At 44.0% G+C, this 15,959-nt stretch overlaps 1 protein-coding gene across 1 annotated transcript in view; it reads left to right on the forward strand.

Moving 5' to 3' along the window:
• Positions 1-1,965: 1,965 nt before the first annotated feature.
• The window catches only part of SND1 (staphylococcal nuclease and tudor domain containing 1), a 1,412,868-nt gene continuing 1,398,874 nt past the window's right edge, over positions 1,966-15,959 (forward strand). Inside the window, exon 1 of the mRNA XM_030217129.1 lies at positions 1,966-2,241. Coding sequence (XP_030072989.1) covers positions 2,158-2,241 — 84 coding nt within the window. The 5' untranslated portion in view covers positions 1,966-2,157. The remainder of the gene's footprint in view (positions 2,242-15,959) is intronic.

Genomic DNA, 15,959 nt, shown 5'->3' on the forward strand with positions numbered 1-15,959 from the left:
CAAGATAATTGAAAGTTAGATTAACTGAACATAAAAGCTGTGTCATCAATAGGAGATTAGAGGCTCCCCTGGTATCACATCTTTTTTTTTTAATGTTTAAATCTTTTTTATTAAGCAGTCAAAGAGACAAGAACCAGGAACATACATTGTGTAAACAAAGCGGTATCACATCTTTTAACTCACAACCATGATTTTTTCCAATTTTTCCATCTTTGCCGCCGCTAACAACGCCGGATAGCAGAGGAAAAATAATTAAGATAACAAAAAACCGCCGATTAAAGTCACAGACGCTGACACATCACTTTTTATTTTTTTTTTTTTAAATAGCTCCGCCAGAAAAGAAAACAAAGACTCTTCAAACAGAATAAGACAGAAGAGCTACCTGCTCGTTATAAGCCTGGGGAAAGCAAAAACTAACATGGAATGATTATGTCATAACTAAACTCTGTAAGCCACATTGAGCCTGCAAATAGGTGGGAAAATGTGGGATACAAATGCAATAAATAAAAAAAAATAACAGTGCACACGCCAGAGCCGAGTTTGAAGGAAGGACAGGCCGGTAAGTCTAGATTCGCAAGTTGAACATTACCCGTTATAAAGAAGTGCTGCATTATAGTTTGAATGACAGGCACCTTTTGCAACAATTAAGGGAGGAGTGGCCTAGTGGTTAGGGTGGTGGACTTTGGTCCTGAGGAAGTGAGTTCGATTCCCGGCCCAGGCAGCTCCTTGTGACTTTGGGCAAGTCACTTAACCCTCCATTGCCCCATGTAAGCCGCATTGAGCCTGCCATGAGTGGGAAAGCGCAGGGTACAAATGTAACAAAAATAAAATAGATACTATTGGAGATTCTACATGGAATGTTGCTACTCTTTGAGATTCTACATGGAATGTTGCTATTCCACTAGCAACATTCCATGTAGAAGGCTGCGCAGGCTTCTGTTTCTGTGAGTCTGACGTCCTGCACGTACGTGCAGGACGTCAGACTCACAGAAGCAGAAGCCTGCGGGGCCACATTGGTGATCTGCAAGGGCCGACTTCTACATGGAATGTTGCTAGTGGAATAGCAACATTCCATGTAGAATCTCCAATAGTAGCAACAATGGAGGAGTGGCCTAGTGGTTAGGGTGGTGGACTTTGGTCCTGAGGAAGTGAGTTCGATTCCCGGCCCAGGCAGCTCCTTGTGACTTTGGGCAAGTCACTTAACCCTCCATTGCCTGCCATGAGTGGGAAAAAGTGCGGGGTACAAAAAAAAATAAAAAAAGTCACGGGAAACTAATTTGCACTTAAAATCATAAAAGAAACCAGATGTTAGTTATACCAGCAAGTCGTCCTGCCTCTCCCTCCAACCTTTCAATAAACGAACCACTGAACCATCCATCAGAGTACAAACTCCCCCTCCCCCTCCCCCTCCCCCTCAAATTCACCACCACCAAACACCCAAGTCTATGCTGACGTGTCCACACCGAGACCGACCCGGAACTCCAATCTTCCAGCCTTCGTGACGTCACCCAGAGCCCCCTTCATCTCCGTCCACCTTGCCCAGCAGCGGCCACCAACTTCCAGCTGTTTCCCGGCCGCGGCCAAAGAAGGTCTAATAAATACACCTCTTTGGCCATGGCTCTCCCTCAGTCGTGGATGAGCCCAAGGAGGTTTGCCGAACCAGACGGCATGATGTCACAAGGCCGAAGCCGGTCTCCACCCGATGAGGGTTTAATTCTCCACATTGCAGCCGCCGCCATATTGGCACACCCTGAAACAATTAATTCGCTAAGGCGACAAGCTCCGCCTACTGGCTTCAGCGCACATAATGGGCCAGGGAGGCTCACGTCGTCTCCCGATATTAAACTCCTTTGGTAAGGCGAAAGGCCATTTCCGCTTCCGTCTGCACAGGGTACCTCTCTCCGCCTTCTTCCTAGTCCGGCCCCTCTGCTGCGCAGTGCGCTTGCGCGGTGGCGCGTGAGTTGATAAATAGCGTGTAATTTCGCCGCGGCCGCCTCTGTGTGCCTCTCGGTGTTAGTCTGCGAAGCGGGTTCGAGTCTGTGTGCGGCAGCTTTTGGGGCTTCTTTGACCCGCCGGTGTTGTCTCCTCCTCTTCTGTTCTCTAGTCAGTTGGTGTTTGTCACTTCCTCCACTCCTGTTGCCGGAATACCCAGTGGACATGGCTTCTTCGGCGGCTCAGGGTCAGTCGGGTGCAGGCGGCTCGGCGCCCTCTCTCACCCTCCAGAGAGGCATCGTTAAGATGGTAAGTCCTGGGGGGGGGGGGGGAGGGGGAGAGAGGCTCTGCTCAGCACTCAGGGCTCCTCGTGGCAATTATTGCAGTAAATCTACTTGGACCCCATGCTTTTACTTTTGCGCTCTGATACTTTTTTCCCCCTACTCTTTCCTTGCACAGCATTTTGCATGCCCACATTTTATTAGTGGTGAGTTTCACTTGTTGCACTCTTCTAAGCCTTGTTGCTTCCCACAGGAGTGTAGCTGTTTTTGCCTTAACTTGTTGCACCCTTTCACACTCATCGTGCATGTCGCTTTTTAACGCGCTGTCACTTGCATACGCTACACGTGTTTCTCAACCACTGTCAAAATATGTATTGTGTTTGTTTATATTGCTGTTAGTTTACCTGTTGCGTCCGGTATTATATACATTTATATATGCATTCATTACTTGTAGCACCGATGTGGCTTAGAATCGTCTTTGATCCCCTGTCACTGCTGCCTTTGTCACATGCTCTGGTGCACTTAGCGTTTGTTACTGATTGATAGCTAATGTTAACTTTCCCCGCCACTTATTTGCTCGTACCTCTTAGGTATTTATTGTATATGTGTCCCACATTTTCCCACCTATTTGCAGGCGCAACGTGGCTGTACTGTACTTGCAGCCTGTCTCTAGTACCCCGCGGTCGCAGTGCATTTCTGATTTTTGCTTGAACCTTTTGATTTGGCGCGTGAGCCCCCTGCTATTAAGGGACAATCCGATTACAGTATTCCCTGGTTTTGGGAAGTATCCTCTTGCTTGCCCATTGGGCACCCTCAATTTGCAGCTACTTTTGCTTAGGTCCTCTTTCCTATGATTGTACTAAGGGACCTTCTTCGTGTTTTCTTCGATTGTTCCCCCTGGAGAGGTTTTTTTTTCTCCATCTTTCGACCTTGCTGTGTCACGTTTCCTCTTTAACTCTATTGCTTTCCTTCGTCATCTCTTTGCAGCAGATCAGCTGTTGTTCTCCATGCCCCCCCCCCCCCCCACTCTATTCTTGCTATATTACCCCATGGAAGATCAGGCATGGTACTAAAATTCTTTGAATGCATTTAGTTATCTGGAGACAGTGCGAGTTTAGCTGTGAGTTTGGCTGGTACCTGTAGCTAAGATTTAACTCGATTTTCTGGTCATTTCGCTTTGTTGCATGAAGTTCTTGGAAACGTGGAATTCGAGCCACCCCTTTTCATGGTCGGTTTCTTTAAAACAAAACCACATTTTAAAGCGATTAGAAAATGCAGGCTTTGTCCCGTTTTCCTCGGTACCATATTTCTAGACTTACCACAGCACGTTTTGTTAACCTTTTAAACCTCTGTACGTTTTAACCCCATAGAGGGGTACATTAAAATCCAGCCGCCTGCAAGGCGGAAATCTCATGGATGGGCTCCATGGGAGGAAGGAATTTCACAGGTGGCAAGTTTGGGCAGAAAGGGGGAGCGAATTTGGCCGCAGTAAATCTTAATTCGCTTCTGAGTCTACAATTCCGGTTCACGGTTTCTGCTCTTTACGCACACAACCACGAGTTTCCTGCTTGCTTTAGAGAGAGACAGACATGATTGTTGCCACACACTTCAGGCTAGGGGCCTGCATGTATTGACGTTATCAAGAATCATTGCTTTCTTTGGTGGGGGGTGGGGGGCAGGCATAGGTTTATAGTACAGCTTTGGCAGATGGGCGCAGAGTTGTGCAGATGCGTGGGGATTAGCACAGCAGTGGTTAAAGAGCTATGTGCATTGAGGACAACCGAGAAAACTTGGCTTAATGAAAGTTTACGTGAAGGCGGTATTCCCTGGATTATTTTGCATCTGTGTTGGTACTGATCGTTTGAACTGGAGACTTTGAGGTTTGTAACCGGCGTCTCGGACGCAGGGGCTTCCTGGTGGCCATGGCACAGTTAAGGACACGTAGCGGTGGGCTGGCATTTGCAACTCGGACTCGCTGCATGGTGCGCACGGGGGGAGGGAGGGACGTCGGGCCCCATCAGCCACCAACTCCTGTTCCTTGAGAGCTGGTAGAAAGCTGAACGTTTTATTTTTTCCCACTGTGCCGGGAACCGACATATGCAATGAGAGCTCAGACACGTGCTTTTGCAATAGGTTGAGATGTTTACCGTACACATTCTGTAGGAGCTCACGTGCACATTTTTGGCAAGGCTGGCACGATCGTATTTCTTAAATGACAGCTGTTTTGAATTAGGTTAATTATATTTTTATTTACATAGTAGCGTAGTAGATGACGGCAGAGAAAGACCTGCACGGTCCTTCCAGTCTGCCCAACAAGATAAACTCATATGTGCTACTTTTTGTGTATACAATCCACCTTCTAAATTTACCCACCCTATCACTTCCTTCTTCTTCCCCTTACTTAATCTTTACACATCACTAATTGTATCTGAAATCCTGGAATGACAGCATCATAACTAAACTATGTAAGCCACGTTGAGCCTGCAAATAGGCGGGAAAATGTGGGATACAAATGCAATAAGTAATAATAATACCTGACCTTGATTTGTTTCTGCCATTTTCGGGGCACAGACCGTAGAAGTCTGCCCAGCACTAGCCCCGCCTCCCACCACTGGCTCCGTCACCCAATTTCGGCTAAGCTTCTGAGGACCCCTTCTGAACAGGATTCCTTTATGTTTATGTTTAATTCTGTTTTTATTAGAACATATCAACTTCAGTTTGACAATTGTCAGTATTTTACAGATAATCAACAAAACATCAATTTAACAATTATCTCACTAAGTAAACCAATTATGGATATTCTCATCTTTTATCTTTTTTCTCCCCATCCCCCCCTCCCTTTGCCACCATTCTACATTTTATTCTTGTAACGATAATACAACTTTATGGATTCCTTTATGTTTATCCCACACGTTTGAATTCCGTTACCGTTTTCATCTCCATCACCTCCCGCGGGAGGGCATTCCGAGCATCCACCACTCTCTCCGTGAAAAAATACTTCCTGACATTTTTCTTGAGTCTGCCCCCCTTTCAGTCTCATTTGAATTTTGCTCACACCTTTTCAGTAGTAGCTCAAGGTGAGTTACATTCAGGTAGGCTGGTTAAGTATAGTGCTCCGGTAGTTTGATTCTGTCTAAAGTAGTATAATTTTTGTGATTACCGATCCCAGTCCCTGGTCTTACATGGCGTTTTAGCAGTACAGTAGCAACTGGCTGTACCAATGGGTAAGCTACGATTTTCACATCTTTTAGCCATCGGGACCCCATTTTAGCAAAAATTCTCATGATCCCAGACACAGCCCATTCCACCCCCCCCCCCCAAAGTCCAACAATAAAGCTCTTCTAGACCTTCCAGTCATTAACACTGTCTCAACCTTTAACCCTCCAACTGGCTGCCTTACATCTGGTTTACTACTTTCCTCCAAGCTAACACACACACAATTCTCTCATCCTTATCCCATCCAAACCTTACTATCTCTTTTCTTCCATTCTGTAGTTCTTCCCTCACAGCTTATTCCTCTCTCTCATTCCCATCTTGCTTTTCCCAGGATTGTCATTCTATTGGACCCCTGATCAACTCCCTCTCACCTACCTCACCTGGATCAGTCCCTCATTTAACTTGAGACTTAGGCCCAGATGCATCAACCAAACGTAAAAAAAGCAAAATCGTTAAAGCCATTACCAAATTTTAAAAAAATGAACAATGCTCCAAAAAAACAAGTCGCACAAGTTCGGTGCGGTATTGTAAAGAACGATGCATCAATCCCCGTCGGTAATCGGCTCCTAAAGCATGCGCAGAGCAGCCAAGTGTTATGCTGGCTGCTCTGCGCATGCCAGAAACGTCAAAACAAACAAAAAAAAGAAAACACAAACACATGGCTCCCCGCTTTCCCCTGCATGTCTCCACAAACATAAAGGATCGGGAGGGGGCAAAGGCGCTCATAAGGACCGTCCTGTATGGACGGCCTTGCCCCCCCCCCCTCCCGAGGTCGCCGCTGCTCCGTGTGTGAAATAAAAGCTGTTAAAAATCTTAACTTTTGCAGTGCCGGGCCCCCCTCCTTTCCTGTCTCTCTCTTCTCCTTCTGTATCCAATGCTCCGCCTCTTGCCATCCTCCGCCTCCGTGCCCCGCCCCCTGAGTTCATCAAACATAGGTGAGAGGCGCTACACCGGCCATTATGGCGGAGGGGGGGTCCGGTGGACGGGGGGAGCGGTGACGATGAACTCAGCGGGGCGGGGCACGGAGGTGGAGGATGTCAGGAGGTGGAGCATTGGATACAGAAGGAGAAGAGAGAGACAGGAAAGGAGGGGGGCCCGGCACTGCAAAAGTTAAGATTTTTAACAGCTTTTATTTATTTATTTTTTTTTGGCAGAGGGAAGTTCGGTGGCAGAGGGAAGCGGGGGAGCTCACTTTTCTTTTTTAAACATGTTTTTTATGGTGCAGGGGGCAGCGGGGAGATGACAGCTCAGGCCTTAACAACAGGTCTGAGCTCACGTTAAATTTCTGCCGGTAAATGGTTCGTTGCAATCGTCGGTATGCTTAGTGCATTTCGAATTGTCCTCATTTCGATGGTAGTTTCTCGTTTGCATTCCGTTTTCGTTAGCTGCTAGCGTTGTCGGAAAATGGCCTTTAATGCATGCTACGTTTCAAAATTTCCTCGTTAAAGGGTTGTTAAAGGGTCGTTAAAGTTTTGTGCATCTGGGCCTTAGTCATAATGCAATAGTTCATCCCTCTCACTGCCTCCCTACTTCCCCACTCTCTCTCCGTTCACCCTGCCTCCGCTGTGCTCCCACCTCCATAGTTTGTTCCTTTGCTCGTTCACTTCTTCAAACTCGAACCACTGTACTGGCTGAAGGTGGAACACAGACACCGGAAAGCAAGCAGGCCTGCAGCTGAACTGCATTTTGGGCTGTAACAGTAGTGACTCTGATCGCTGCTTTAGGAGAGGGAGCATGGGTCAGTAGTAGCCTCACATTTCTGGCCTAATGGTGATCATGGATGCAGGGGAGTCCTTGTGGCAACAGCAGGAACACATGACTGTTCAGGAAAGTGTAGACTTGCTATTCATGTCTGCTGACCACATATACATAGTAACATAGTAGATGACGGCAGAAAAAGACCTGCACGGTCCATCCAGTCTGCCCAACAAGATAAACTCATATGTGCTACTTTTTGTGTATACCTTACCTTGATTTGTACCTGTCCTTTTCAGGGCACAGACCGTATAAGTCTGCCCAGCACTATAAATAGATTGTAAGCTCTGTCGAGCAGGGACTGTCTCTTCATGTTCAAGTGTACAGCGCTGCGTAAGTCTAGTAGCGCTATAGAAATGATAAGTAGTAGTAGTAGTATCCCCACCTCCCAACCACTGTGCTTGAGTTTTTAAAATATTACTGGGATACATTTGTGCCCTCTGCTGATGGTTCCCTTTTTAGACTCCATTTGGTGGTCTGGGAATCACTGTACTAGGCTGATAGTGGGGACTTCTTGAGTTTAAAACAAAAAAAAAAAGCTGTTATACTGATGTTCTTAGATCAGTAATAAACGGCTTTACCATTCTAGCGATGTTAGAGGTGCTTTTGCTTTTAAGTTAGATTTTTAACCTGCCGCTGTTCCCTTCCTTTTAAAAGGGGGGCATTCTGTGATAACGTTTTCACTGTGCTGCTTTCCCCTTTTCAGCCTTTTCCATTGGCATGATGGAGAGCTTTTACTGAGCACTGTTGCTGTGCTAAATAGTTTCTGTTGTTGCAGACACTGTCCCCTTGTGAACAGTTAAAGCAAGCCCAGATTATTAGCAGATAAGGAGAAATGGCTACAAGCTGATTTTCAAGAAATAGCTTATGCACGTTTTAATAGGTGCAGCCTCTCTGAGTTTCCTTTGCGTATTTGTGTAAGTCTTTCATCCGTAGAGCAGCCTGTTGCTGGATACATACAATTGAAAGTAGGGCAGATTTTATTTTTAGTTAGGTTCTCTTGAACATACTCCTGATGGTATCCCGTTGAATTTCAGCTGGGAAAACAGCAGAAAAAAAAGAAGTGTTGATGCCTCTGTACAAGTCATTGGTGAGGCCCCACTTGGAGTATGGTGTAGTTTTGGAGGCCATATACGGGCATATTTTCAAAGCACTTTGGGAGGCTAAGTTCCATAGGTTTCTATGGAACTTTGGGAGGCTAAGTGCTTTGAAAATGAGCTTGATAGTAACATAGTAAATGACGGCGGAAAAAGACCTGCACGGTCCATCCAGTCTGCCCAACAAGATAAACTCATATGTGCTACTTTTTCTGTATACCTTACCTTGATTTGTATCTGTCCTTTTCTTATATCTCTCCAAGGATATAAACTTGAGGCCATCCAAAGGAAGGTGACAAAAATAGTTTTTGTCATAAGATGTATGAGAAAGAGACTGGAAGACCCTGAATATGTATATACTAGAGGTAATCAATAGAAATCAAACAAAATTAAAACATGTAAAAGAAAATAAGATGATACCTTTTTTATTGGACATAACTTAATACATTTCTTGATTAGCTTTCAGATCAGAAACGTGATCTGATGAAGAAGGGCAACCTTCGAAAGCTAATCAAGAAATGTATTAAGTTATGTCCAATAAAAAAGGTATCATCTTATTTTCTTTTACATGTTTTAATTTTGTTTGATTTCTGTTGATTATCTTTAAGAGTGGACTAACACGGCTAACACACCTCTTTATATACTAGCGGAAAGAGAGGAAATACGGTACTGACGTTTAGGTACTTGAAATGTATTATGTTAACCTCTTCCAGAGAACTGGATGCAGTAGAACCAGAGAACATGGATGGAGGCTGCAGGGTGGTGGGCTGAGGGATAATGTCAGGAAAAACATTTTTGTTTTTACAGAGATTGTAGTGGATGCCTGGAACGCCCTTCCAGTAGAGGTGGAGTCAAAACCAGTGAAGGAATTAAAAAAATGCATGGGATATGAGCACAAGGGTTGACTAAATAATAGGAAGGAAACAAACAGTGGCTGAGGTTTTTTGTTGTTCAAGAGTAGTTAGCCAGTGCCAGGTGGACTTCAACAGTCTCACACGTGGCAAAAGACAACATTCCATGTAGAATCTCAAATAGTAGCAACAGTGGAGGAGTGGCCTAGTGGTTAGGGTGGTGGACTTTGGTCCTGAGGAACTGAGTTCGATTTTCACCTCAGGCACAGGCAGCTCCTTGTGACTCTGGGCAAGTCACTTAACCCTCCATTGCCCCATGTAAGGCACATTGAGCCTGCCATGAGTGGGAAAGCGCGGGGTACAAATGTAACAAAAATAAAATAGATACTATTGGAGATTCTACATGGAATGTTGCTACTATTGGAGATTCTACATGGAATGTTGCTAGAATCTCAAATAGTAGCAACAGTGGAGGAGTGGCCTAGTGGTTAGGGTGGTGGACTTTGGTCCTGGGGAACTGAGGAACTGAGTTCGATTCCCACTTCCGGCACAGGCAGCTCCTTGTGACTCTGGGCAAGTCACTTAACCCTCCATTGCCCCATGTAAGCCGCATTGAGCCTGCCATGAGTGGGAAAGCGCAGGGTACAAATGTAACAAAAATAAAATAGATACTATTGGAGATTCTACATGGAATGTTGCTACTATTGGAGATTCTACATGGAATGTTGCTAGAATCTCAAATAGTAGCAACAGTGGAGGAGTGGCCTAGTGGTTAGGGTGGTGGACTCTGGTCCTGGGGAACTGAGTTCGATTCCCACTTCAGGCACAGGCAGCTCCTTGTGACTCTGGGCAAGTCACTTAACCCTCCATTGCCCCATGTAAGCCGCATTGAGCCTCCCATGAGTGGGAAAGCGCAGGGTACAAATGTAACAAAAATAAAATAGATACTATTGGAGATTCTACATGGAATGTTGCTACTATTGGAGATTCTACATGGAATGTTGCTAGAATCTCAAATAGTAGCAACAGTGGCGGAGTGGCCTAGTGGTTAGGGTGGTGGACTTTGGTCCTGAGGAACTGAGTTCGATTTTCACCTCAGGCACAGGCAGCTCCTTGTGACTCTGGGCAAGTCACTTAACCCTCCATTGCCCCATGTAAGCCGCATTGAGCCTGCCATGAGTGGGAAAAAGCGGGGTACAAATGTAACTAAAATAAATAAGTGGTTTACAACACAAAAGAAAGTGCTGATAAGGGGTGGGGGGAATGGTGAGGAGGAGAGGGGTCAAAGGAAGAGTAGAAGAGAGATTTTGAGAAGAGCCTTAAAGTAAAGAAAGGTAGCAGGTCTGAGGAGAGGAGGGGAGGGTATTCCAAAGCTGAAGGCTGTATCATGTGTGATTGAAACAGAGGGAAGGAGGTGTGCAGAGCAGATATCTGAGGCAGAGCAAAGAGGAGGCATTTAATGTGAGCAAGTGCAAAGTGATGGATGTGGGAAAGAGGAACCCAAACTATAAGTATGTGGTGGAAGGTTCCACATTAGGAGTCACCGACCAGGAAAGGGATCTAGGTGTCATCGTTGATGATATGCTAAAACCCTCTGCTCAGTGTGGCGGCGGCTAAGAAATCAAATAGAATGTTGGGTATTATTAGGAAAGGAATGAAAACAATTATAATGCCCTTGTATCGCTCCATGGTTCGATCACAACTCGAATATTATGTGCAATTCTGGTCACCGCATCTCAGAAAAGATATAGTGGAATTGGAAAAGATGCAGAGAAGGGTGACGAAAATGATAAAGGGGATGGGACGTCTTCCCTATGAGGAAGGCTAAAGCGGCTGGGGCTCTTCATCTTGGAGAAAAGACGGCTGAGGAGAGATATGATAGAGGTCTATAAAATGAGTGGAGTGGAACAACTGGATGTGAATTTTTTGTTTACTCTCCTCTTTCCAAAAATACTAGGACTAGGGAGCACGCAATAAAGCTACAAAGTAGTAAATTTGAAATGAATCAGAGAAAATATTTCTTCACAGCGTATAATTAAACTCTGCAATTCATTGCCAGAGAATGTAGTAAAAGCAGTAAGCGGACTTTAAAAAAGGTTTGGATAGATTCCTAAAAGAAAAGTCCATAAGCCATTATGAAAATGGACTTGGGGAAAATCCACTGCTTATTTCTAGGATAAGCAGCATAAAATGTATTGTACTGTTTTGAGATCTTGCCAGGTACTTGTAACCTGGATTGGCCACTGTTGGAAACAGGATGCTGGGTTTGATCTTTGGTCTGTCCCAGTATGGCAATACTCATGTGAGTAAGTGACCAGGAGCTTATGCAGGGGCAGAAGGGGACCAACCTTTGAAGACCAGCATAAGCATCTTTAACTGCTTAGGAAGAGAAGTTGCAGATGTTGTCTTGGTTTCTATCTTTGCTTGGTATCTCTTTAAAATTAGCTTTCATGTCATGAAGAATATACTTCTGTGTGGGGAGACATAAGAGGCCAGTCACTCCATTCCCATCAAGCAGCCTGCAACGTTAATCCCCTCATTGTCCTGAGCTTTATAATTTGTTGCATCTACTTGCTGACCTGAACATGTATACCCTGGAGGAAAGGAGAAACAGGGGTGATATGATACAGACGTTCAAATATTTGAAAGGTATTAATCCGCAAACGAACCTTTTCCGGAGATACGAAGGCGGTAGAACGAGAGGACATGAAATGAGATTGAAGGGGGGCAGACTCAAGAAAAATGTCATGAAGTATTTTTTCACGGAGAGAGTGGTGGATGCTTGGAATGCCCTCCCGCGGGAGGTGGTGGAGAGATGAAAACGGTAATGGAATTCAAACATGCGTGGGATAAACATAAACCTGTTCAGAAGAAATGGATCCTCAGGAGCTTAGCCGAGATTGGATAACAGAGCCGGTAGTGGGAGGCGGGGATAGTGCTTGGCCGACTTATACGGTCTGTGCCAGAGTCGATGGTGGGAGGCGGGGATAGTGCTGGGCAGAATTGTACGGTCTGTGCCCTGAAAAAGACAGGTACAAATCAAGGTAAGGTATACACAAAAAAGTGGCACATTTCTTGGGCAGACTGGATGGACCTTGCAGGTCTTTTTCTGCTGTCATCTACTATGTTACTTAAGCGACAGCATTTTTGGGGAGGGGGGGTTTTGTTCAGTTATCTTGAAGATACTAAGACAAATATGAGATAAAGAAATATACCACACTGGGAGCAGATTTAGAGGCTCTTAAGGTTGTCTTTTGTTTTGGTAATAGTGTATTACAGAGCGCTACAAGTCCAGATTTAACATATCAGTGATGTTATGTGTATTAGTGGGCGGCTCGGGGAGAGATGTCAGAATGATAGCTGGTTTGATGTAACACACCATATTCTATGGCTTATGTTAATGTTATTTGCTTGTGTTATGGAAATATTCAATAAAAGGTTTTAAACACTAAATTTAGCAAGTCAAACAAAGTAAAAATGGACTCAATACAGTAGCTTTCTCACCCACTATCAGACAGGGCCTTTCTGATCACATCTCTGCACATTTTTTTTTTGTTTAACAGTAAGTGTTACTTTGCTAAAGTTATGTCTGGGATTTGAGAAAACCTGATATGCAGCCGTTGAAGTACTATATAGGTGGTCGCCTTAGGTGGACTTATTGTCTGCAATTGTAAAACTGTCCCTGAAGTGCTGAAACATGTTGCACGTATGGACATTTTAATTACATTTACAGTTTCCACTTTTATCTATGGTTGCTTTTGATAAAATTGAGGCAGGTTAAATTGATACTTGCCTGTGTACGCTGCTCTGTATTTTATTGATACCCTGTGTGCAGAGCTTCTGGACTTTTTTTTTTTTTCAGTGAACATGAATCCAGACATATTTTTAATACTGTAGTAGTGCCAGACCCTAGGACCATCTTCGTAGGAAAGAGATCTCTGCTTTTTGATTTTGTAACTAAGTGAATTATTTTTCCATTTTCTAGTTTGATAATGCTTCTTTGTCCACATTTCCCCTTGTTTTGGTGTCCCTTCAGACCTCCTTATCCCAGGCCAGTTGATTTAAAGTGCAGGATTGGCCAAAGTTTTGGAGGGTTATCTCCGTTGCAGTACATGTTGGCACAGTGTGATTGATTTTCCTCTTGTCTCTTTGGAAATCTTTTTCCTGATGAGACACTAGGCTCCATTTTAGTTGTGTGCCATCTAGTTGAGGTTTTTTGGAGAATATATTTTGGTATGTACAGGTTAAGTGCAATAAGCATATACATTATGCATATTTTGTAAACCATTATAGCCAGCCAAGGTTGATCTAAGCAGTTAATAGAAAAACACAAAAATAAACATGACTTTAAAACAAAGCACATGAGTCCCACATTGAAGATGCAACCCTGCCAAATGTGCATGTAAACAGATATCTTTGATTGGCCTGCGGAAGATGAGAATTCTGTTCTGCCTTTCAGGCATCTGGCAAAGCGTTCCAAACCGAAGGAGCCGTAATAGTAAATGTGGTAGCCAAAATCAAAACCAGCCTTCCCATACAGAGAGCACAAATCAGCCAAACACAAATATCCAACCACATAGGGCACCAATATCCCCCTCGGACAGCAAGTGAACCGATCACTTATGGCCTTAAAAACCAAACAGCAGATCTTAACCATTGTAAAGTATGCAACGTAGGTGTCCAAATGCTCAACCCTCAAACCCTGTCAAAAATGTGACTATTTAGATTTGAACCAACTACAAGGAGCACAAAACATACGCTAGTAAACCCATTGAAGAGCATTGCAATAATCAAGAGACCAACACCAGTAACTGCAACACTAAATGAAAATCTGACCTTACATAGGACTTAATTAGTCGCAAAATCCCTGTATAGGTCCAGTGTGATTTACAAGGAACCAAACAATAATAGGGAAAAGCAAATAAGGTTATTAAATTAAATCGTTTGTATCAACATTTGAACTAGTTAAACAAAATGGTGATGAGCATGATCTAATCAACTGGAGTTGTTTCATTCGAAAAATGTTTTTTCCCCCAAAGATGGGCAACTTGAAGTTCAAAAGTGAGAGAAGTCTAGAATAATATCTAATACCCTTGAACTACCTTCAACAGGCAGTGGAATTCCTGATGATAAAGGAATAGCAGTTGAAACTTGAATATTGGGATTTCTAAACCATAGCATCTTAGTTTTAGTAGCATTAACTTTTAACCAATTCTCAGCAGCCCAATTTTGAAGGTTAAGGTATCATTAACAGTAGCAGATAAAAATATCTGCATATGGAAAAAGACATTTGTCTTGGAAGGAAAACAGAACTGCAAACATCATTAAAGCCACAGTTTTCGATGTTTTCTTGAAATGTTTGATGAAATTGAATAAATAAATAATTAAAAAAAAAAAAGCCACAGTTTACGAAAGGTCATAAAGTTGACCAATTCTGTGCTTTAAATATCAGATGTGCATAATCTTGGTGTGTTGTTGGATGACTGATAGACAAGGGTAGATTATCCTCTGTACTGCAAAACCAAGGGACCAGGAGGCAGTCGTTCTACCCACCCACAACATTGTCTTCCAAACATTTAATGCCAGTAAACTGGCAGCCGTCCAAGCAGTGTCTCAACCTCTCCCCAGTATTGTCTACCTCTTCAAGAAAGAGCTGCTGAATATCTGTATACATTCATAAGACCTCAGCCAACAGCTCCAAATACAGACTGAACAGTACAGCCAAGAGAGGATTCCTGAAGTACTCTAGAGTATGAGTGCAAAGGGGATATAGAGTTCCTAGATTTCATTGAATCTGTTCAGAGACAGGTATAAATGATTCCACTCCCAAAAAGCTAAAACATTTTGGCCACCTGGACAGAATATTATGATTCACAATTGATAGCAACTGACATATCTATGGATATCATTAATTTGCATGTCCCCTTATCCATCTCTAGTCTGCTGTCCACCACTGAGACCAACATGGTCTACACCATAAATGAGAGTTCCACGGTCTTGAGGCAGCCAAATTGGAAACCCAGTGCCCTTTATCTATAACCCCTTGCTTCAGAGCATAGGGTCAAACACCATTGGAAAGCAAATTGTTCACAGTTTCCATTAATAAAGGTTCTACTGTTTGCGGAATACCGTGGAGCAGAAGCAGCACTGAACCAAGAGTCCAGTGTAGAATGACTCCGCTTCAACTACCTCATCACCCATAAAACATCTGTCACTGAATCCCGAAAAGTCACTCCACCCTCCTGTCTCCAGCTGATCAAGCAGAGAAGTCATAGTGACCCCTAGTGCCCAAACTAGCACTAATTGTTGCACAAATGTCTGCACCTTTCGTTATGCCGCAGTTGGCAGAGAGCTTGGCCTTGGAACTGTGCACCCTCTTACCCTCTGTGACTTAGGCTTTGCAGTCAGCTCCTTGACTGCCTGGACATATATGAAATTAAGAGCAGAGTGGCTCTGTGTTGAGAAGAACTGCCTTCTAGCAGTCTTCACAGAATTCATACCCGTGGAGCCGTAAGCTTGTCTATCCTTAGATACTAGGCAGCATGGCTGATGCTCTGCTCTCCTAAGTGCTCACTTCAAGCCTCACAACTGTCTAGAATATCAGGTTGCTGCCTTCTCACTCCTTTACACAGAACCACAAGCTTCATAAGTGCTACAAGACTGCAAACTTGGTTGTTTGTCCAAGGCCTTCACCTCAAACTGAACTGTTGCTATTTTCCTGCTGCTGTTCTCCCCCCTTCTTGTTTTTACTTCAGACTCTATTCCTGTCCTCTTCTTGTTCCCTTCTCTTCACCAGTTCCCGCCCCCCCCCCTATTTTTATCCCCCC

Source organism: Microcaecilia unicolor, chromosome 10 (assembly GCF_901765095.1).
Source record: "Microcaecilia unicolor chromosome 10, aMicUni1.1, whole genome shotgun sequence".
NCBI classification, from domain to species: domain Eukaryota; kingdom Metazoa; phylum Chordata; class Amphibia; order Gymnophiona; family Siphonopidae; genus Microcaecilia; species Microcaecilia unicolor.